The sequence below is a fragment of the Callithrix jacchus genome, chromosome 14 (genome assembly GCF_049354715.1).
Source record: "Callithrix jacchus isolate 240 chromosome 14, calJac240_pri, whole genome shotgun sequence".
NCBI lineage: Eukaryota > Metazoa > Chordata > Mammalia > Primates > Cebidae > Callithrix > Callithrix jacchus.
In genome coordinates, this window is record NC_133515.1 from 39,085,001 (window position 1) to 39,109,156 (window position 24,156).

Genomic DNA, 24,156 nt, shown 5'->3' on the forward strand with positions numbered 1-24,156 from the left:
GTCTTACATTTAGGTCATTAGTCCATTTTGAGTTGATTTTTTTGTATAGGGTGAGAAATGGGGTTCTAGTTCTTCACATATAGATATCCAGTTTCCCCAGCATTTTTTTTTTTTTTTTTGATATGAGTCTTGCTCTGTCATCCAGGCTGGAGTGCAGTGGCATGATCATGGCTCACTGCAATCTCTACCTCCTGGGTTCAAGTGATTCTCCTGCCTCAGCTTCCCAAGTAGCTGGGATTACAGGCATGTGCCACCACACCTCGCTAATTTTTTGTATTTTTAGTAGAGATGGGGTTTCACCATGTTGGCCAGGCTGGTCTTGAACTCCTGACCTCAAGTGATCTACCTGCCTTGGCCTCCCGAAGTACTGGGATTATAGACGTGAGCCACCATGCCTGTTTTTGTTTTAAAAGATATTTAATTTTATTGTGGTAAAATATACAGAACATACAATTTGCCATTTCAAGTGTACAATTTAATGGCACTAAGTGTAATCACATTGTTTTTTTCAGTATTTTTGGGGTACAGGTGGTTTTTGGATACATGGATAAGTTCTTTTGTGGTGATTCCTGAGATTTTAGTGTACCTATCGCCTGAGCAGTATAAGTAGTGTTTTATCCATTGCCCCCTTCCAACCCTCCCCCTGAGTCCCCACATCCCATTATATCACTTTTATGCCTTTGTGTCCTCATAGCTTAGCTCCCACTTATAAGCCAGCACCAGTTGTTCAAGAGATTGTCCTTTCCCCAATAAGTATTCTTGGCATCTTTGCCAACAATCATTTGGCTGTAAATAAGTGGATTAACTTTGGATTCTCTATTGTATTCCATTAGTCTTTGTGTCTGTTTTTATGCCAGTACCAAGCTGTTTTGGTTATTACAGCTTTGCAGTATATTTTGAGGCCTGATTATGTGATACCTCCAGATTTGTTCTTTTTACTCAGGATTGACTTGGCTATTTGGGGTCTTTTGTGGTTTCATACACATTTTAGGATTTTTTTTCTTCTATTTCTATAAAGAATGTCATTGGTATTTTTATAGGGATTGCATTAAAACTGTAGCTTGCTTCAGGTAGTATTGTTATATTAATAATATGAATTTTTCCAAATCTATTAGCATGAGATGTCTTTCCATTTGTTTGTATCCTCTTCAATATCTTTCATCAGTGTTTTGTAGTTTTTCTTGCAGACACCTTTCATTTCCTTGATTAAATTTATTATGAGGTATTTTACTTTTTGGTGGCTACTGTAAATGGGATTGCCTTCTCGATTTCTTTTTCTGCTAAGTTCGTTGCACATGTATGGAAATACTACTGATTTTTATATGTTAATTTTTTTATCCTGCAACTTTACTAAATTTATCAGTTTTAAGAATTCTTTGGTAGAGTCTTTATTTTTTTCTATATGTATGATCCTGTCATCTGCAAACAGGGACAATTTGACTTCCTCATTTTCAACTTGGATGCCTTTTATTTCAAGTTCTTGCCTAATTGCTCTGGGTAGGACTTCTAGTACTATGTTGAGTAAGAGTGATGAGAGTGGACATTCTTGTATTGCTCTAGTTCTTAGTAAGTAACATCTCAGTAAGATGTTAGCTGTGGGGATTTTTAAACTGTTTGAAAGTAGATTGTACTTTCTGTCTAATTGATTGTAGTCACTGTCTAATCTCTTGTATTTCTTGCAAAGCACTCATTGCTAGTCTTTGAGTTCTTAATATTTGTTTTTAAAAATAATTAAAAAATTTTTTTCTCTCTTGAGTTATAATTTAAAAAACTTTTATACCCCTTAGATCTGCATGTTGTTTTTTACGTAGTAAAACTTTCTTGGCTTTAAGTAACTTGGTTCCCTGTTAATTTTTTACTTCCTTGAGTATAATTTTGCTGATGTTTTGGTTCTTATTGTTAATTTTCTTTATTTGGAGTTTTATAGTTTATGTAAATGTTTTAATGGATTTTGAAAGGAGTTTCTTAGATACTTTACAAATAAATAAATGTGAAGTATCTATTTCTTAGATACTTTACACCAAATAAATTTGGTGGTATTACTGGCACTACCATCAGAAAGCCCTTCATATTTGAGAGGCCACATGGGGAGCCACCCTGAGCTATCCAACAGCCCAAACTCATGAGGGAGGTCAGGGCTAGACATGGTTTTGGAAATCATTGGCATTAGGGTCATAGTTGAGGCCTGGTGGCTGAACAAGTCCTTTGAGGGAAAGCTTATAGTCTGTGGAGAAGATTGATTCTCTTGAGGGCATTTGTATTTAAAGGACATGAAGTCACAAAGGGGCCCATGAAAGGGGGCAGGGTCCTGGGACAGTGGACTGTTTCTGGCTATGCAGTCTGGGAGCAGAGGGTTTTCAAGGCTTTACAGAAGTCAGTGAGAATGAGGATCCCTGGTCTAGAAACTGGCTGTTTCTGGAGAAACGGGTACAGGTGAGTGAGTGGTATGGACCTTGAAGCTAGTAGGTTGTCTACACCTGCAGACATGTGGTGTTGATAGGAAGGAGTGGGAAAAGTGTATGAGGCAAAGCAGGGTCAGGCTGGGGTGAACCTGAAAGCATGTGACAGGGAGAAGCCACAGAAAAGGGTTAAATGGATGAAGCATGTTCCACAGGAGCAGCACAGGGTGCACATGGAGAGACTGAGTGGGGATGGGGCAGGAGTACGGAGCAGCAGGAGTTAGTGTGTGTGTGGTAAAGAGGATGGACATACAGGAAGATGGTTTGAAGTGTAGTGAGGGAAATTAGGCAGGCTCCCTGGGCCTGGGGTTGGGATTCTCAGTCGAGGAAAGCAGGCCTCTGCTAAGACCTCTGGAGTGGGGATGAAGCACTGTGGATATCTAGACTTAACAAAGCTTTGTCTTCATCTTTCACGTCTTCTATGTTGTCTTCCTGGCTCTGACAGGAACATGCACCAGATTATGTGTTGAACTTGTTTTCAGGGTTTCATGGATGGATGGATGCACCATGCCATGGACATGGGATGTTGAATGCCGATTATTTTCAGAGTACAATGGGAGGCAAAGATGACTAATAGCTCTCCAAGCTTAAGAAGCTTACAAGAGCATCAGAATACATAATGATAGTTGCTGACCAAGTTGTGTAGCTGGGTTGGGTAAACAAATACTTTGACAAAATTAAGATTCAAAATAGGCAGAGAGAGAGGGTTAAACAGTCCATTTAAGATGGCTACACTTCAACTGCTGTGTGAAGCATTAAAAAAAAAAAATGAATTGCGTGAAGACTGGAGTTGGTGGACCTGATTTGGCAGGAGTTTACAGAAGAGGTCACTATATGGTCCAAGACCAGTCTTGGCCTCCTTAGTGACCTAAAGCTTTATATATGTCAAGAGTAATAATGATAGCTCCTATTACCTACTACATCCTTAGTGCCTGGCACTTTCACTACTCTAGCAACTTTTGGATCCTTCTTATCAGTCTCATGTGGTATCATTAGCTTGTTTTATTGACAAAATGACACAGGGAAACGAAACGGCTCATCAAATCGCACAATTGCGAAGTGAGGGAGCCATGTTCTTTCCAAGCCACAAGCCTTCAGTAAAACTCAGCTGCTTAAAAAGCTAGTAAGCCTCGGTGTGCATTTATTAGCGTGTCCAGATCGTGGGGCTCCTTGGGGTCTTTGTGCTTGGCTTGCATGAGTCAGATCCCATCTGGAACAAATTGCTCATTTCTAGAGATCCCAGTATGAATCATGCTGTAGGTGTGAACAGACGGGGTCGCGGTGGGGAGTAGTGGTGGACAGGGCCTGGACCTGTTACAAGAAGGTTCATGGAATTAAGGATGTAGTCATGTGGCAGAGGGGAATTTACTGTGTCACTTCTTAGCATAGAAAGAAATAGACTGAGTGGGATTTCCATGGAGGCACATTTTGATTAGTTCAATTTATAACGCAACAAGTTGGGACGTTAAAGAGTTTGATGCTGCAGGGATGATTAAATGCTTCTATATCCATACCAAAAAAACATTGCTAGGCAACTATTTAAAAAATGCTATTCTGCATACTCATAAAGACAATTTAAGTGCAAAAAGATTACAACATTGTATTATTGTATTCCATTAAAAAATACATACCGGTCATATTTACACACTCAGAAAATGTTTGCAACCAATATGCAGTTCTCTTGTGGTGGAATTTCAGATAACTTTTAAGAACTTTTAATTTTCTGTATTTAACATGGAACTTGTGTAAGAAGAGATGGCAGCATAGTTATAGCTAACCAATAGTGAAAGCAGCCCTAGCTGAAGTGGGAATGTCCTGGCCCTCCCCTCAGCCTCTGCAGATGGGGCCATCATGACAGGGGCTCAGGAAGGGGACAGAACTAGGTCTCTCCCAACTCAAGGAGGAAAGCAGCTGGTTACAAAGCACAGTGTGACTCCACTTTTGTAAAACATATAAACATGTTTGAGGATGCCTGGATAGCCAGGTGTGCCAAGGCATTTCCAGTGGATTCCTTTGCAAGCAAAGTAAAATGGAGGTAAAAACCTCTAAGCCCATCATCACCTGGCACTCATTATGATCATGGGGTTTTCACTGACATGCCCTCAGAGATGAACGTCCTCATCTAGAGTGACTTGGGATGTTGGGATATTGCTGAAGTCCTTATCAACAGTTGGGCTGGTTGTCCCTCAAAGATGCTGGATCAATTTCAGTCAGATGTTTCAAGCAGGAGGAAGGGGGAAGAGCACAAGGATGGTTCCCCCCACTCACTTACTCTTCTCCTTCAATTCATATTCCCTTTTCAAGAACAGCTACCTCCAGAATTGGCAATCTGAATTAAAGAAGGTAGCTCCAGGCATGGGACCTTACGGGTCAGCAGAATCTTGGGTTCCATATTGGCCACTCCCTACTAGACTTGCTGTTCAAGCCATCGGAACCAAGCAGCATTCAGTGATCCTTTAGCAAACCTAACATCAGATGTTAATTTTAGTAGAAGGGGGGTATCTCCCAGTGGAAAGAAAGGGACAAAAACATAAAAGGGAAAGAAAACAGAGGAACATAGATGAGAAAAAGGCCATCTCCACTTTCCCCCTTTAGATCCTGTTTTAACAGCTGATACCCTTTGAACATTCCTTTATGTAGGTGGCAGAATGGACAGGTTCTGCCACTGCTAGTAGTGGGGCTTCATTTGCGCATCTACAACATACGGTGGGCAGGTGAAGTTATAGGGTAACTGACACATCACATTCCAGAACTGGTTCAAGGAGGGGAAAAAAAGAGCCCACAATGAATTTGAGTGCAAAAAATAAATATAAAATTTATTAAAACACCCACAACATTTTAAAGATACCAGGAGTAATACAGTTCACAAACCCAGTTGTTTGTGTAAATTATAATAAAATACAAATCAAAAAGGATACATACTTGCAATTTCTAGGCACCCTAAATTAAATTTACTGAAACACTGGGGGAAAAAGGAGGGTAAGGAGGGGTAGCTCAGGAGGCAAACCAATAAAGTGGAAGGAAAAAATATTAACAAAAAGGTAAAAATTATACAAAATAAAATTATCAGCATAAATTTACTGTACTAAGAATATCTACAGTTTAATACACATCCTATTGCCTTGAGACATTGCAAAAATCTACCATTCATCCATCAACCCCAGATAAACTTCATTTCAAGTAGCCACAGTTTACAAAGTCAAGACGGAATATTCAAGTATGGTTGTTAAGTTCACCTCCATTGGAAGCCAAGTAACCAAACAGGAATTCAAAGAGATAAGAAATAAAACACATCAAAAAGCTACAGGGGTTCTAGGTTAAGTCTAATGTATTAATATGCCACTATACGACCTGCCCTTGTTTGATTGGAATACATGAAAAATAAATGACATCACTCCTGTTTTTCTCCCCTCTTTTCCCCTCAAAAGAAAAAAAAAGGGTATTGAAACCAAGAAAATTTGGAATGTTCAAATGAGCCAATTAGTTTCTTAATTTAAATCCCCACGTGAAGAGTGATTAGTTACCCCTGAATGACGGGTAGTCAAAACGCGAAAAGGGAGCAAACAATACCACTACAAAAAGCATCCCTGATATCAGAATAGAAGCCAATGAGGAAGTAGGCCAAATCGCTCGCTGATTCTTAGGCAAAAAGCAACTTTAGACCTCGCATTTCTGTGCTGCGGTCTCTGCTCAGGGGAGAAGCCTACTGCTCTGCTGTTGCCTGCAGCGCTGCAGGAGGAAGGGCTGGGAGCACCAGAGGGGGCTGCCCCTCTCCCCGCACTCGCGGAGAAAACTCTGCACCTGGATGTGGGACTGTATAACTTATGCTGGGGGTATGCACCTCAAAAATGTTTTGGTCCAGGGTATATTGAAATTGGCCCTGTACTACAGCAGAGGCGGCTGGCTAATATAACTAGGTTTTGAGGGAGTCATTTCAAATGACAGCAACAATGACCAAGAAAGCTCAATGAGATGGGCATAGAAAATTCACATTTTATTCAAAAGCAAAACTTAAATGAAATACAGCCAACCACGCTCCTTCCTTTCGGCGTTCCGTTATTTTAACTGCTGAAGAATGAAAAACAAAATGACCCCAGATCTTTCAAGGTCAAGTACGTCATGAGAAGGACAACCTGCAGGTGTCAGACCCCCATGGAATCTACTGTACTGAAGTTGTCATGATGTCCTGTTTTTGAGGTATTTAAAAAAATTATTGTGACAGTGGATGACACAAAATGGAGCTTCCTGTTGAGTTTTTAAAACATCAACTTCTGCGGACCCAAGAAGAAATTTAGGTTAGCACCAACTAAAAAGCAGCCTCAGTGGCATCGAGTGAGCAAAGAAAGCTCCTTCCTGTAGTCTGAACATAATGGGTTACCAATGAGAGGCAGAAGCAACGCTGGGTTAGAGAATGAAGCCCCTGCCCCCCATGGTCCCAGTCAGTGCCAGGGGAGGAAGGAGGTCCACCTGGTCTCCCTTGGTGTGCCCTTGGGACTCCCAGAGACGTCTGCTTAGCACCCTGGGCTGCAGGAGAAAATCTGTGTCCCTGGCTATGAGAATGCCTATCATGCTAGGAGAGACAGGAGTATCCAACTCCCCTTCCTCATAAACAAAAACAAACTCAAAAAACCCTTTGCCCTTCCTTTCACATCGAGCCTGAGAAGACAGGTGTGGAACCAAAGCACTTGCAAAGCCAGGCAGGCCCACTCCGGATCACAGCAAGGGAGCCAGCTGCCTTCTCAACTTGCTTTGTTTGGCCACCAAGGGAAGAACGATACAACAGAACACAACACTGCTCAGAGCAGATTACAGCACGGTAAACGGGTCTAAGACAGCACCAAAGAGGGGAGGGAAAACAAAAGCCAAGAGACTGGAGCCCACCTTGTTTTTGGTTGGTTGTGGTTTCAGAACGTTGATAGCACCTCAGCAAGACAGGATCAGGGACAGTCACATTGAAACACCATAGCACCATTTTATTTAGACTATTTCAATTCATAAAAATGCTTCCTAGTCCATAAAACACACTTCAGTAACAAAAGGAAAGAGATACTGGTTGAGGCACGTCAGGGATATCATTGTTTTCCACCAGCTTTGCCTTGCTTTGAGATCTCATGGTGGTTAAACCTCTAGAAGCAAGTCTGGCTGGATTTCTCTCAATGAAATCAGGTTATCATTGACTCATTGTCAACCATCCTTGCGCATCTGCTGCTGTGTGATACAAAGCAGTTAAGCTCTGCTACTTCTTTCCTTGCTTTAGCACTTTAAAAATCCCTTGCCCTGCAAACTACTGTTTCCAAAAGAGGCTGGTGGAAGGACCAAGAGGGGTCGGTGGGGTATATCATCTCTTTCCATGCACACCATCGTCACCTTGGTGAGAAGGCAAAGCAGTACCCATGAAGCCGGGGTGTGGGAAACATTGGCCCTGCTAAAAACCAGACCCAAAACCAAAAACCAAAAAAACCCCCAAATCCATGCAACACCTTTAGTCAGGATTTTTGATGGTCAGATAATGATTTCTTGAGCTAGCACCAGTTATTTTGTGAGAACCTGCTGCGAAGCGATTTTTATTTTAAAAATCTCTTAGCACAGAACTTTACAAGTACTTCCCTTGCACGCGACAGGCAGGGAAAACAAAACAGAGCAGAAAAGGAACCAAATGTTTTGCACTGCACGTGGATGGTGTCCGTGGACAGGGCACACTGGGGAGATGACTAAGACGCCATCGGTTTCCGTTGCTATAATATTACTCTTCGAACTTGGTCATGCTGTTAGGTTCTTTAGTTGCAATGGCTTTATTTTTCTTCTCATGATAAAAATGTCTGTTAATCATCTTTAGGATTTAAAAAATGATAGTGCCAGTAAAAAATAAAAATTTGATTTTTCTCTTTAAGAAACCTTCAGCAGCAAGGGGGGATAAAGAGCTGTGCATAGTTACTTTTTAAATATATGTCTAAAGCATGCTAATTTTAATGACTGAGATTTGAGGTAGGTTAGACATGTAGTGTACAAATCAGCATGGGCTTGAGCACGGCAATCACACCGCCTAACTCTGGAAATGCATTCTGAGGGGAGTGGGGACATCCAATGGCGACTGCCTCTTGACTCACCTCTCAGCAGCCTATTTCCTACCCTAGAAACTGACGAACCAAGGCAGTTTGGGCTGGGGGACAGACGTCGCATGCTTTTAGCTTGTATTGGTTTCTCCGTTCATCTAATGGCTTTCTTACCAAAAGGTGATGAGGGGAAGAGTGTATTTAACACACATCAGGAAGATTCACACATGCCAAGTATCAGCATCACCTGGGTTACACTCGGGACCTTCCAAACCAACAGCCAACCTGGGGCTTCCACGGGTCATACAGACGGTCACATTCTCCACATATTTCGTAAAATATTGTATTTCTTGCTTAAGATCATTTAAAATGAAGTTTTCAAGGCACCCCCGCATCTACCTAAGCACGGAGTCAAATGAGACCTGCATAAAAGTACTGATGCGATAAGCAAAATAGCATTTAAAGGACCCAATTTTTCCTCAAAACTAGAAAATTAGCATGCTCATTAAAGACTCTGCTTCCTTTAGCTTGTCAAACTGAAGGTCAGAGGTTTTCCTATAGATCTGAGTTCTGAATAATTCTAAGTCCTGATAAGCTCTTGGGTATTTATTTCAAAAGCAATAATATTTCATTTTTTGTCCTGTAAAATAAATGCAACTTTACAGAATATGGTAAAAGTGGAGGATAGACAAAGCACGTTAAATATTCAGCTACTATTTACAGTTTCTCCCACAATTACATGTTAAAACATACTTTTTTTTTTTCAAGTTGCTGTTTAAATCTAGGCAAAAGTGCTTAAAAAAATCTTTCACTATTTACAGTTAAAACCAGACCACATAAATGCTCAGGACATCTTACAACGACCCTCTGCCAGTGCTTCCAAACAGATACAGTAAACACCCAGCAGGCCGGTTCTCAGCTCTTACACAAGGCACCCGGAAGCTCAGGAACTTGCCTCTAGCTGTCATCTGATTGTTAAACATGATTCATGAAGACCCATATCTGAATACAACTGCTCAGTAAATACCTGGTCATCTCAGGGCTTGGTGGTCATCCACTGTGTGGCCACATTCCCCTCTGTGTGTCCTGATGAAGCCCCCCCATTCACCACATCCACATCCATATGGGTAGCGTGAGATCATTTCTGCTAATATCACAAGAACAACCAACACTCCCAAGCAGTTTGACTTGGTGACAATGAGTGTTGCTCCCATCAGGCCCAACCTATCTCAACAATGTCACAAAAAGTAAGCACCACATTCTCATTTCAAAGAACCGAATGAATGCACCAGAATTTTATAACGGGTATGTTAAAGTGGATGAAGAGGGGAGAAAGGAAAAAAAAATGATCAAATGGAGAAATGGCACCAATTAGGGAGGAAAAACCATAGCAACCTGTTGAAAATGTTTGACTCTTGCACTTTAAAATTGTTAAGTGTAGGCCCCTGAACCCGATGATAGCATGGAGGAAGCAGGCTCAGGGATGAGGCATGCACCATTGTCCAATGTGGAAATTCAGGGATCAGGATAGATGCATTAACTGTTGTTACACTGGTCTGCTGAGCTCCTGTAGGATGTGACCTGCCCAAGAGTCAAGAAAGTCCCAGCACAACACTATACAGCACCAGGCTCCGCACAGCACCATGCACAGAGCACCACTGGCTTTTCACAGCTTGGGTTCAACTTCCTGTTTTTAAAGATACAGTAGCCCTTTTTCAACATCAGCATAGACTTTGGGGGCATTTTTTTAAAAAACTGCCACTAAGACAAATTCTTTCAGCCCAGCATGCATTGGTTTGGCAACATGGTAGGCACGGCCCCTAAGAACCTTGCACTCCAGTTCCAGCGTGAGGTGCTGCCTAGTGAACCATGACATCGTGTGACTCCATAAATAACGGACAGAGGATTCAGTGTGGAGACTAGCAAGCTTGAAGCCATCTACTTCCAACCTGGTTTCTGGGGAAAGCTGTGCCAGCATCTCAGAGGGGCTGGCCTGGGGTGCATCTGCCCCTCGACTCCAAGCCGGGGACTGGAAAAAGGACCCCAGATGGTTTTCTGCAGACTCTCCCATCCTATCGGACAGAGGCTGTCCTGAGGCTCCCTTCCCCAAAGGGAAGGTGTGTGTGTCGGGAGGGATGAACTGGGTGGCTACTGTCCGCGCTTGGCTCTCGAGGGGCAGATGGCTGAGGACCTCACCAGCGCCCGAGGGGCTTGGCTCGCCGGGCCCAGCGAGACTGGGCAGGGGAGCACTGCTGGCCTTTCCTGCCCATCCTTTACCATTACTATTGTCGCTTTTAAAAAAATCCAATAAATACATTTTAAATGGAATTTAAAACTACTCCTTTGTGAAAGGACACTATAAACTTTCTTTCCATTATTGTGATATACAAGGATAGAGTTTTAAAAACAAAGAGAAAATAAAAGCCCCCCAAATAAGGGGGGGAAAACAACTTGGAGATATAAATATTAAGATCACGGAAAAATCACCCGACAGCCGTAGTTTCTTCTTCAAAGTGCTGGGGAAGTGGGGGTAAGGAAGGGGCGGGTCAGTTCTGAGGTTTGGACCATAAATACATATATATGATATGCGCATCTATATATGTATATAGAGATAAAAAGACTTCTGCACCCCCAACCCGCCCCCAGGTATGAGGGCAAAAGCACCACAGAGACAGCTCGGGCTGGGCCCGACGCTGAGGTACGCTGGCTCCCTGGCACCTAGATCCAGCGGCTGTAGGGGCCAGTGACCTTCGTGTAGGCATAGGAGGACACGGTGACCGCCGAGTCTGTGGGCACAGCCAGCGCTTGCCGGGTGGGGACGACCCCCTTCTTCTCTTTCTGCTGAGGGTCGGCGACCACGGCACCCCCCCACTTTCGCTTCTTCCCATAGAGCTTGGCCTCCTGCTGGCCCAGGCCCAGCCGGGCAGCCTCCTCCTGCCGTGCCCGTGCCCTCTCCGCCAGCTGCTTCATCTTGGCTTCCCAGAGGGCCAGCCCGTGGTTGGGCTGGTTGAGGTTCTTGTGCTGGTAGAAGACCAGCGAGATTCGGGTGGGGTGGCAGCGGTTGGGCTTCTTGAGTGGTGTGGTGGCGTGCAGCTCCCGCCGGGCACACTCGATGAGGATGGAGCCGTGGGCCGGGGCCACAGCCACGCCGCCGATGTTCTCGTCCAGGAAGTTGTGTTCACTGTCCGACCACAGCTCCTCCTCCTCCTCCTCTGCGCCGCCACCAGCCTTCTCCTCCTTCACCACTCCCTTGCTGGGGGGTTCCTCGGCCGCTCCCTCCTCCAGGCTGAAGGGATCCCACAGCTTCTCCTCGGACTTCAGGGCCCCAAACAGCTTTTCGCTGGAGCCCAGGGGCATACTGAAGGACTGCCAGGCCTTGTCCAGCTGGCTGGCCCCTGCGGCTGGTATCCTGCCCTCCTCTCCTTTCATGGGGTTCCACAGCTTGTCTTGGAACCCAGGACCACCTTTCAGAGCTGAGTTGAAATCCCCTGCCCCCAGCCCCCAGGGCTTCTCAGTCAGGCTGGGCCCAGACAAGGCAGAGGTGCTGTTCCCAAACTTGCATGGGCTCCACGGTTTGCCTCGCAGCCGTCCTGCAGAGTGGGGAGCCGCCTGCTGCCCCTCGCTGGGGAACAGCCCCCACTGGCCATCTGTGAAGTGGGAAGGGGCTAGGCAGCTGGCCCCAAAGGAACTGAGCTTGTCGGGGATGATGGAAGGACTCTCCCCAGATGAGAACACACCCCAGCTGCCACCCACACTGTTAGTCCTCTTGGGGGACATGCTTGGGCCTCCTGAGTACTGTCCCCAAAGGTGACTGGGTCCCCCATTCTGAGACGCCTCGGGCAGAGGTGTCTTGCCCATCTTGCCAGCATCTCTGGGCACAGGCTCGGCCTGGATCAGCAGGTCTACTGGCTCTTGCTTGATGGATCTGTTGTAGCAACTGGAGCTCTGGGCAAAGGGGGAGGGGTCCCTGGACACTGAGTGAATCGGGTGGGCCTTGGGAAGCAGATACTCCTTGGGGCCTGGGTATGCAGACTGCTGGTGGTGAGGAGTGGGGTGATGGGTGTCCGTGGAAACAGCCTGGCTGGGCAGCTCGGCAAACTCAGCACCACTGTAGGCCGGGCTCAGGCTGTTGTGCAGAGCATGGAGGTCTGGCTTCTTCTCAAAACTGCCACTGCTGCCACTGTGCCCCCAGGCACCAGGACCCAGGAACTGAGAGGGGAAGACGGGGTTGCTGGATGGAAAGCCATAGTAGCCAAATGATGGGAGAGCATACTTGGAGTGGAAGCCGTTGACGGAGGTCAGGTTGGGCTGTGCATAGTAGGAGTGGTAGGAGTACACGCTGTTCATGCTGTAAGGGTCGGAGGGCCGGCAGTTGCCCAGCACTGAGTAGCTCTCCACCACTGCGTTGCCACTGTACTTGAAGGAGCTGAAGTGATTCTGCGGCTCCACCTTGAGGGAGGGCTTCAGGCCTTGCTGGGACAATCCACCCTTCAGAGACAGGCCTGAGGAAACAGAAGGCAAGATGGCAGAGGGGCAGATACCACCACTGCCTGGAGAGGCCCTGGGTGAGGGACTGGGGATGGACCCTCCCTCTTTTCCAGGGATGTTTCCTCTTTCGGGACAGGCAGGTGAGGTGCTGAGGCATGTCCAGTCTGGACCTGGATGTGGGCCGGGCTCAGCCCAGGCCCCCAGCCCCACTGGGGGTGGGAAGAGGTGATCCCTGGTGGAAGCAGCTCATGCAGGGTCCACAGTCCCCCCTGCCCCCACCCTAAAGAACTCCAGAAGTTGCACTGAAGCACCACCACCCCCTGTGCCCAGCTCAGTGGGGATCACAGCAGGAACCAGGCCAGGAGACGAGAACTCAAGATGCCTGCCGGCAACCATCTCTGCCCATAAGCCCCTCCACCCTGGAGCACACCCACATGCCCTGAAGTGCTGCTACTCACCTCAGTATCTCAGAGAAGAGTAAACTAGAGCTCAGAGGGGAGCCTCCGATTCTCCCAGGGGAGCAATCTAGAGAAACCCAGTGCTTCCCTTCTACCAAGCTCAGTTCCACGCAGATAACAAGTCCTGCTATACTTGCATCCCCACGGCCTCCTGTCAGGCTGGGTGTCCTGCGGCTGCTGCTGCTACCTTTCTGACTGACAGTTAAGCAGAGGCCACAGTTCCAGCGTGATGCAGGAGGGTGCGTGGAAGAGCGAGGGCCCTCATGAGGACAGCGCCAATGCCACCCCTGGCAGGCAGCCTCCCCCACACACCTGGGTCCGACGTGACACCCGCCAGCTCCAGGGCCTCCTGCTTGATCTTCTCGGGAGTGCTCAGCTTCTCCTTCTGAATCTTCTTCTTCTCGGCCGCTGCCTTTCTGGCTTCCAGCTGCCGCTGGCGGCAGGACTTGGCAGGCTCAGGCAGGCGCCGGACCTCGCGGGGGAAGGCAGTGAGCACCTGGATGGCTCCGCTGCCCACCTTTGCATTCTGGTTCTCCTCGCTACCAAACTCATCCGTGTTGGCCATCTTGTACAGGGGGAGAACGTGCAGCTGCTCATCCTCGGGAATCTTGCCCACGCAGCGATTGTCTTCCTTGGTCAGGGTGCAGACCTGCCCCAAGCAGTGGGGTAGAGAGGACATGGGGTTGGGGGATCGAGTGCTGGCAGAGAGGGGTCTGAGCACGCCAAACACATGACCTTGTCTTTCCCCACACAATTCCAACACCCGACACTACTACTTCCAAGAGTTTCTGGAAAGCACATTGATCTTGGTTCACAGGGCAACAGTATTGCCAGCATTTACAGTCCGCTCATCAACTTTCAAAGGCCTGCTCTGCCCTCTGGCATAGCACTGAGGCCATGGCACCTCGTTGCCCAGTGAAGTTCAGACCGTCCACCATTATCTTCCTTGTTCTAAACACTCAGCCTCCTTTTGCTCTTAAAAAAATGTTTCCTGGCCGGGCGTGGTGGCTCAAGACTGTAATCCCAGCACTTTGGGAGGCCGAGGTGGGTGGATCACAAGGTCATGCGATTGAGACCATCCTGGTCAACATGGTGAAACCCCGTCTCTACTAAAAATACAAAAAATTAGCTGGGCATGGTGGTGCGTGCCTATAATCCCAGCTACTCGGGAGGCTGAGGCAGAAGAATTGCCTGAACCCAGGAGGCGGAGGTTGTGGTGAGCCGAGATCGTGCCATTGCACTCCAGCCTGGGTAACAAGAGCGAAACTCCATCTCAAAAAAAAAGTTTCTTTTTATGAAAAACCTCTATGCGCCGATAGAAAATTTAGACAAACAAAAAGGAAATAAAATCTCCCATCCCACCACCCAGAAGTAATCACTTTAAATACCAGGGTCATTTAATTGTGTACATACATAAGTACACAATTACTTTTTGGATATAAAGGGGACATTATGCAAATGGTCATATAATAGCTTCATTTTTTTTAACATAGTATAAATATTTTCTTGTGCATTATTCTCCCCCAGTAAGAGTTGTGTAATATTATTCTGTTGTGTCAATGTATTAGTTTAACTAATTATCAGATATTTCAACTTGTTTCCAATTTTTTATACCATAGACAACACTTTTCAAAATACCCTTTTAGCTAAATTTTCTAAGATTCTTAATTCCTTAGAATGAATATTAAGTATAACGGCCAGACTGCCCTCAAAAATGGTTTGGTTTTTCACTCAGCAGAATGTATTCCAACTTTCCTATATTTTTTCCACTAATTTCTTTAAAAACTTTTTCCTCACTGTTAAAATTGATTTTGTTGGTGTACATTTCTCAACAAGATTTGCTTTTTTTCCCCCCAAGTTTACTCTCTATGCTTGCATTGACTGTATTTTCTTATTTTCTATATTCTTGATGCTCTGGCATTTGAGGTCTTGATCCCAGACAGGCTGCCCCTCCCAGGGCTACTTAATTCTCAGAGATAGCAAATGACTCCCTGCAAGTGTGCCTTTGATATATGAATAGCAAATCCAGAGCCCATATCCCCAGCCATCTCCTTTATCATACTCACACACCAAGCCAATATTTCCCCAGCCTTAAATTGTGGATGGCCATGAGGAACCATCCCAGAGCCCAGAGCCGGCCAAAGTATTCACTGTCCAATCCTAAACGTCCCTGGTGTAGCTACCACCCTGTGTCACCCATTCTTTCCTGCAAAACCCCACTAAAGACTCCGCGCCATGCTCCCCACTCTTCCTCCTCTTCTGCTCCTGACTGGCCTGGTGCTTCCCCAAGTGGCCCCCGGAGCACCACCTGTTTCTAGGATCTGAGTATAAACTTCCTTCCTATTATCCAGGTCTGCATGTCTTACCATACCCACTTAAAATAAATCTTTGGCCCATTTTAACACAATGCTCTCATTGTCCTCCTCCTTTTGTGAGTTTTATGACTTTTGTCCACTACTATATATGACTAGTCATTTCTTAAATCATGAAGGCATCTTTGTATATTAAGGTGATTGTTTCTTTATCACGTGTTACAAATACTGTAGCAGTTGGAGCTCTGTGAATTATTAGCCACTGTTAACGTTTAACTACCTGATGTGTATGTGTGTGTGCATGTATGGCTATATAAAACTACAAATGGGATCACATGATATGTACATGCTATTCTATAACCTGCTTTTCTTTTTCTTTTTTTTCTTGAGACAACGTCTCACTCTACTGCACAGGCTGCAGTGCAGTGGCATGATCAGGGCTCACAGCAGCCTCAACCTTCTGGGCTCAAGTGATCCTCCCACCTCAGTCAGCCTCCTGAGTAGCTGGGACTGCAGGCATGCATAACCATGCCCAGCAAATTTTTGGTAATTTTTATAGAGACTGGGTTTTGCCATATTGCTCAGGCTGGTCTAGAACTCCTGGGCTCAAGTGAGCCTCCCACCTCAGCCTCCCAAAGTGCTGGGATTACAGGTGTGAGCCACCGTGCCCAGCCTGACCTGCTTTTCTTTTTGAGACAGAGTTTAGCTCTTGTTTTCACAGGCTGGAGTGCAATGGCATGATCTCCGCTCACTGCAACCTCCGCCTCTTGAGTTCAAGCAATTCTCCTGCCTCAGTTTCCTGAGTAGTTGAGATTACAGACACCTTATACCATGCTCAGCTAATTTTTTGTGTTTTTAGTAGAGACAGGGTTTTACCATGCTGGCCAGGATGGTCTCCAACTCCTGACCTCAGGTGATCCACACACCTTGGCCTTCCAAAGTGCTGGGATTACAGGCGTGAGCCACCATGTCCAGCCTGACCTGCTTTTCTTAACTCAAGGATAATTCAAGTTATTCAGTTTGTACTGGCCTTTCAATTGTGATTCTGGTGTTTTATTAAACTGAACAGAAACCTTATATTTTTATGGCACTAACTGTATTAACCCTTTCACTTAGAGGCACTCTGAGTGAGTTTGGTGTCATGCCCTACCCAGCTTGTTTCTTCCCAGACTATGTGTGGTCTTCGACGTCCTCTGCTCTGACCAGTATCCTGTGTACTTTCTGGGTGAGATTGGCCATCAGCCCTGCTTCCTACCAGTCTGTCAGACCCAGTGCTATAAACAACAGACCAAGGGGAAAACACAAAGGACGAGATGTAGCAGAAGCTGTATTTCCCATAAGAGATACCTTACAGATGTCAAAAGGTAAGTCTATCCTGATTTAAAAAAAAAGGACATGAATGGGATAGTCACAAAGATGAAATTAAAATGGTTAAGAAGAAACAGGAAAAAATATTCAACCTCTCTACTAACAAAAGAAATACAAATTAAAATGAGATCGTATGCTTCCCACTCAGGCAGCAGGCAAAGAAGAAAGAGACCATCTAAATCCAGTGTTGCCAAGCAAGCAGAGTTAGTGCCCCAAGCCTGTAAAAGTAAACATCAGTGCAATCTCAAGGAGGTTACTGTGCCACTGCACAAATACATGAGAAGAATGGCCTCTCCCTGTGGTTTACAGAAGGGAAATGGCTGAAAGCACTTACTGTCCATTGATAGGGGACAGGTTAAATAAATGATGGCAGAGCCATACACACAGCCTCAGAAAATGAAGTCCATTGACACAGAAAGCTTGAGTTAGGAAAAGCAGGTCATAGAACAGCATGTATATATAATGTGACCCCAATAGGGTAAAATTTCATAAAGCCATATACATACACATACATATTTGGGTATCTGAATGGATGCTTACCAAATTGCTAACTAGTTATCTCTGAGATTTCAGACAACCTTTTAAATATTATTTAAATTTAAAAAAAATGAGTAGTTAGTGCTTAGGAAAAAATAATACTTTCCATTTTGGAAGAAAATAGTCCTTTTTTCCACCCCAAACTCTAGAAGCTCTGGGGTCCTGATCATCTCATGGTGCTCTTGCTGTCACCCGCCTTCCAGTGCCCCCCGGCTCCTCCACCTCTCTAACCCTGTGGGCCTGCCCTTTCTGTGTATTTCACCTAGAAATCCTCACAGCAGAGTGCTGTCAGGAGCTGCCACTTCTTGCTTCGCAGACTTGGACATGGGGATGGAGGACAAGTAGAGAAATGAAATCCTGAGGTGGGGCCATCAATCCCCAGGGGGCATGAGCTACACCTGGAATCTGGGAGCCCTCTTTCCAGGTGAATGTGCTGGTGCCCTTGCCTCTTCCTCATCCCCTGGAAGCCCTGTCTGCCCAGAACCCGGCTAAAAGATGAACAGAGAGCTAGCATCATCCCTTCAAGGAAGCCCCTACCCAAGTCCAAACCTCTCTCCTCCATATGCACTCACTCTCCTGGTGATGGCGTCAGCCTCACAGCTGGATCTAACTATAAACCATGTGCTCTCCAGACCCTTCTGCCCCCTGCCTATCCACATCTCCACCTGCACGTCTAGCAGGCGTCTTGAAACAGGATTCTTGATTTCTTACTCCTAAATTCAGCCTTTCCCTGCTACTCTACATCTCAGTCAATGTTCCAACACACCCAGATGCTCAAGAAAAAGCCTTGGTGTGCTCAAGTCCTGCTCACGTAACAACTACACAGTCCTCTTGGTGGTCCCTTCCACAGCATCCAAAATCTGTCCCCTTAGCACCTACCCCCACTCCTGCCTGGACGGCTGCCCCAACCTCCTCCCTGGCCGCCTCCCTCCTATTCCCTCCCGTCTACCTCACCCTGCCCCCACCATCATACACCTCATTCTCTAACTGCAGCAGTAAGAGTGTGTTTAACTTTACAATGCAATCTTACTGCTGCCCAGCTGAGAAGCTCTCAACAGCTTCCGATCACACTTACAGCAAACCCCGCAGCCCTCCCCTGGCCCTCAAGGCTCCCTGTGAGCTGGTCCCTGCCGGCCTCTCCAGTCCCACTCCTCTGCCCCTTGCTTACTCCCTTCCCGTTGTTCCCTGAACACACACCCAGCCTGCTTCCCACTCGGAGCCTGTGTGCATGCTGGTCCCTCTGCTTGGAGCACTCTACCCCCAGACAGTGGCTCCCTCACATCTCAACTCAAATGTCCCCTCCTCAGAGCAGCCTCTCATCTAAAGTAGCATCTCCTGTTGCTTTGTCCCTCACCCTGCTTCATTTTTCCCTCTTGGCCCTCATTGCTACAGGACATTCCCTCACATACTTGGACAGGAACTTTGTTCGTGTCATCCTGCAGCATGGAGAGCAGTGCCTGGGCACAGCTGGTACTCAATACACATTTGTCCAAAGAATGAATCAAGGGTTTGTCTGCATTTAAATCCAAGTGTCCACAGAGACCAGGACCCATGCTTTAGATACTGGGCACTCCAGGTGCCCGAGGGGCTGCATCCTCCAGCATCTCCCTAAGACATGGATACAAAGCCAGCCTTGTCTGTTCAAGGGTTTTCTGGTGAGGGTTTTCTCTGGGAGGTGGGCAGGAGCAGGCTGTCTTGCAGGGTACCTTCCAGAGTTCTGAGGGTCCTGTCTCCATGTCCCTCCCTACCCTCAGCCTGCCTTTCTGCACAGACCACGCTGGGTTCCCTCCCAGAGTCGCCCCACAGGTAGGGCTGTGACAGGGCACAGGCTTCCTTACCACGGTGCACCCGTTGTAGAGGTTATGCTGGTCCTTGTGGGCGTGGGCACAGAAGTCCATGCAGGCCGTGACCCCCGCGAAGGGCCGTCCTTCCTTCAGCCCCAGACGGCAGTCAATCGCTACTTCCTCATTGGTCACCTGTGTAGATGGCCAAGGAGAGGTGCTCACATGACCTGAGGTGAGTGGCCCCGATTCTGCAGCTGAGGAGGCCGGGTCTTAGAAGGAGGGCTGTAAGGGATCATCGTCACCTTGCCCTTCGACTGCAGGAGGGAGGCTTTCTGGCTGAGGCCAGCCCCAGCTCCAAAAAAGTTACTTTAGGGCTCCTGTAGAAATTACTTCCTTCTGGGTTATTCCAAGTCCCTTTGCCTTGTCTGGGAGATGCAGGTGTGACAGGGGAGAGAAACTCGAGCCTCACCAGTGGAAACCAGACCAGAGGAGGTGGCAGGTTACCAGGAGAAGGGGGAAGACCAGGATAGAAGACGAATGGTGTGGGATGCAGGTAGCCTGGTGTAAAAAAGGGGTTTCAGCCAGGCACAGTGGCTCACACCTGTAATCCCAGCATTTTGGGAGGCCGAGGCAGGTGGATCATGAGGTCAAGAATTCAAGACCATCCTGGCCAACATGGTGAAACCCTGTCTCTACTAAAAAAATACAAAAATTAGCTGGGTGCAGTGGCCCATGCCTGTAGACAGAGCTACTCAGGAGGCTGAGGCAGGATAATTGCTTGAACCTGGGAGGCAGAGATTGAAGTGAGCCAAGATTGTGCTACTGCACTCCAGCCTGGTGCCTGTCGACAGAGCAAAGCTCTGTCTCAAAAAAAAAAGGGGGGGTGTTTCATCAAAGAATGACATCATCGCTTTACTTCTGGGCTGGGCTCTTCCCATAAGAGAGCAAAAGAGCCCACTCTCCCACTTCCCACCTTCAGAGCCTCAGCAGAGATGTGGACGGTGACATGTGGGCAGTAAAAGGCCCAGGGCCCGTTACCTGGTTCTGATAGGCCTGAGGGGCTAGCCGCTTGTACAGGGGAGCGACTTCGGTGGCCAGGTCCTGGAAACTCTTCCGGAGCACTTCTTCCTGCAGAGAGAGGAGAAGTCACACATCCAGAGCAGCCCCACCTGGCAGACACTGCACCCTGGAAGTGGACCAGCATTCCTGAAGCATCGCGGGGGAAGCCAGAAGGGAGATGTCATCAGTTGTCTTCCTGGCCTTTCCTCCAGGAGGGCTGTGGTGCCATGTCCATTTCACAGCTGGGGACACTGAGGCTCCCAGGAAAAGCTGTGGAAGCCATGGCCTAAAGGTCTTATCATCCTGACTGCTAAACTACTGCTCCTTTAGGCTCCCGCCCAGTTCAGCCCAGAACACATCAAAGTTTCTTGCTTTTGAATGCTGAACATCCTAGGTCAAGGATGTGACACAGCGGGAATGAAAAAGCCATGAAGAACAAGTGTGGCTCCTGCTTCCTAGGCTACAGATAGGAAGAGAGGCAGGCAGGATCCATGCTAGAAATTCCATAGCCAGCCCAGTCCAGAGCCTACCATGAGCCACGGACACAGACAGACTTCAAAGCTCCAGCTGCTAGACTCCTACTATGTAATGTGTTATTTACAAGCCACATGTAGCTACAGAAATACAGATGAATTCTAACTTTTTTTTCTTTGAGACAGAGTCTTACTCTGACACCCAGGCTGGAGTGCAGTGGCACGATCTTGGCTGACTGCAACCTCCGCCTCCTGGGTTCAAGCGATTCTCCTGCCTCAGCCTCCCAAGTAGCTGGGATTACAGGTGCCCTCAACCACACCCAGCTAATTTCTTTTGTATTTTTAGTAGGGACAGGGTTTTGCCTGAGGTCTTGAACTCCTGACCTCAGGTGATCTACCCACCTCGGCCTACCAAAGTGCTGGCATTACAGGTGTAAGCCACTGCACCCGGGCTGAATTCTAATAAAAATTAAAGAAATTCAGTCCCTCGGTTGCACTAGTCCCATTTTAAATACTCAGAAGCCACATGTGGCTCCTGTACAGACAGCAGAGAATGTTTCCACCATCACAGAAGGTGTTGCGGGACAGCACTGCTCTACATGAAGCAGCAGCCCCTGGTCACATGTGACAGAGAGTTCCAGGAGTCCACAGACTCTGGCCCTCCAAAAACAAGCAGGGCTTGAAGGGCTCCTAGGACACCATGAGTACAGGCACAAAGGGTTTATGAAGAAGAAAGCAGGAAGAGAGAAGAGAGAAAAAGAACAAAGCATACAGAATGAGAAACGGAAGGTGGAGACCCACAGCTCAGCTGTCCCTCCAGTGGGGTGGCAAGGGCTGCCAGCCACTCTCGACCAGGCCAGCCTGGGCCAGGGAGGCCAGGCCACCTCCCTGCCTGCTGTCCAGATGCTGCTACCAGCACAGCACGCAGTGAGGCTTGTGAGCTTCTAGGGACACATAGGCCTGGGTTTCAATCCTGCCTTCACCATCAGCCACATGGCTTTGAGGAAGCTATCTGCCTCATCTGGAAAGTGAGGGGTAACAGTGCCTTGGTCACTGGGGTGGGGGGTCATGAAATCATCTGAGAAACCTGTGAGGGGCTTGGCACAGTACTTAGCACATTGCAAGAGCACCGAAAGTGGCAGCTGGTAGAATAGGGAAAGGATTTGAGAGAAATTAAGCCAATGTCTTTCCATTCCTGGTAGTTCGTAGGTCTTGGTGGCCCCAGGGCTCCATTCATTGAAGCAACTGCATCTGCTGCTGGTGGGGGAGGGTGGATCTTACTGTAAATCCAAATCTAATAACAAATTAGACTATTTGTGGGTCACACAATAGTCTGAAACCCAAGTCTGGGGTAAATAAAGAGTTCTGAATTTTAAAATGCTTTCTTTTCCTTATGAGGACCTGAGCTTGGCAGTCAGAGCGCAGCAGGTGACATGGGCATTGGTGTGGAGAGGATGTCCGTGCGCCATGGAAGTGGGAAGCCCTTCTGGTACTAGGAGCTTGGAGAGATTTGGAAGGTTGCGACTGAGTCCAGATATTTAGATATTGGTCTGTATCCTAGCAAAGGGAGCCAGCACCCAACCCACGCAGGAGGGAGGTGAAATGGCAGACAGCCTGGACAGGCTTGCGCCTTCTTTGCATTTGGAGCTAAGTGGAGACCACCTACCTGGAGGGCCTTTGCCTTGCAGGCATCAGAGGAAACAGCAGGGAGGGGGCCTGAGGGTGTCTTCCCTTGTTGTTTCAGGGCTGGGGGAAACAAGGGTGTCTTCCCTTGTTTCAGGGCAGGGTTGTTTCAGGGCTGTTTGCAGGCAGGGGTGCAGGTAAGAAGCCTGCAAAGAGGAGGTACTGTACCTAGTGGCCATACTAGGCCACTAGGACTAGTGTGGACGCAGTCCAGAGCCCAGGGACCAGGCCAGGTTCCCGCGTGGAGACTGCAAGGGCCCGGACGACTGCCCAGCGTCTGTCCAGCAGCTAGGCAGGGTGGTAGATGCCTCGGGAAGTACAGCAAAGACCCAGAAGGTGGCCCATGCGCCGGAGACCGCCTTTCCTGCTAAACCTTACACCCAGAAAGATGACCTGGAAAGATGAGGGAAATGACCTCTGAGAGGACCAAATTCTCATGAGGAATTTGAATATGTAGCTTCCATATCTGGAATATTTGCCTTAAAGAGATGGTTTAAATTGAAAGGGTCTGGGGCACCTGTAACTGCTAAGTCTAATTTTTCACACTTGGTGCCCTCTACACATCCCACGCCCCTTATTTCACAGCAAGATAAGGTCAGCTTTAAAAAAACTAAAACAAGTTCCACTTCCTGCGCATCTGAGTCACAGCATGCCAGTCCTACCTCCTGCTGGACTATTAAGGGTGCCAGGCGAGAAAGGGTGGGAGGCAGGGTTCCCGCCCAGCTCTGCTCACCTCTTTGGGATTGTCCCCCGCGAGGCGGAACTTGCGAGGTGTCTTGCTCCGAGCATACTTGCAGCCGTTGAAGTACATGCTCCAGGAACAACCAAAGGAGAAGGAGGCACCGCAGGTGTTGGGGTCTTTGCCTTGGCAAGCGCAGGTCCGGCTGCAACATAACAGCACAGGTTGGGCATACAGATGCGACTTCCCTTCGTTCTGGAGTCTTTCTCCTCCCTCAAGGGGTGGCCGTGCTGAACCCTGGCATCCACCAGCCTCCCAGTGACTAGGACTCATCATTCTCTGCCCCCAACCTCTTTCTCAAGTTTCTTTGATGCCAGCTCTAAGCAGCCTCTTCTGCCCCCACCACTGAGAACCTACAGGTCTAACACTGAGTCTTGCTGGGAGCAGCACATGGGTTTACTGAAGTAAGGGGGAAGAATCTGGTAAAAACCCATGAAGGTTTATATTTTCCCTTAACTCTAATATCTTAACCAGCTCCAACACAGTCTATATGAACAGGGAAATAATGTGAGCCCCAGGATTTAAGTGTGCCTATTTCCTACAGCCCAGATGTTAACAGGCTTTCCAACAAAGTATACTAAGATGAAAATTACTGCTTAATACAATCTGGGAAAACAACCCAAATGCCCCTAACTGGGAACTGAATAAGCGAATTGTGATAGATCCACACAGTGGATTATGACTCAGTGATAAAAAGGAATGAGCTACTGACACACACAACACAGATGAACACTGAAAACTCT

General features: G+C 47.3%; 1 protein-coding gene across 6 annotated transcripts in view; it reads right to left on the reverse strand.

Annotated features, from left to right (window-relative positions):
- Nucleotides 1–5,248: 5,248 nt before the first annotated feature.
- The window catches only part of TET3 (tet methylcytosine dioxygenase 3), a 119,395-nt gene continuing 100,487 nt past the window's right edge, over nucleotides 5,249–24,156 (reverse strand). For all 6 annotated transcript variants that reach the window (XM_035272217.3, XM_035272220.3, XM_035272219.3 and 3 more), the window contains 5 exons: nucleotides 23,408–23,558; nucleotides 20,498–20,587; nucleotides 19,514–19,651; nucleotides 13,771–14,107; nucleotides 5,249–13,014 (listed from right to left, as the gene is read on the reverse strand). In XM_035272217.3, coding sequence (XP_035128108.1) covers nucleotides 11,231–13,014; nucleotides 13,771–14,107; nucleotides 19,514–19,651; nucleotides 20,498–20,587; nucleotides 23,408–23,558 — 2,500 coding nt within the window. In that variant the 3' untranslated portion in view covers nucleotides 5,249–11,230. The remainder of the gene's footprint in view (nucleotides 13,015–13,770; nucleotides 14,108–19,513; nucleotides 19,652–20,497; nucleotides 20,588–23,407; nucleotides 23,559–24,156) is intronic.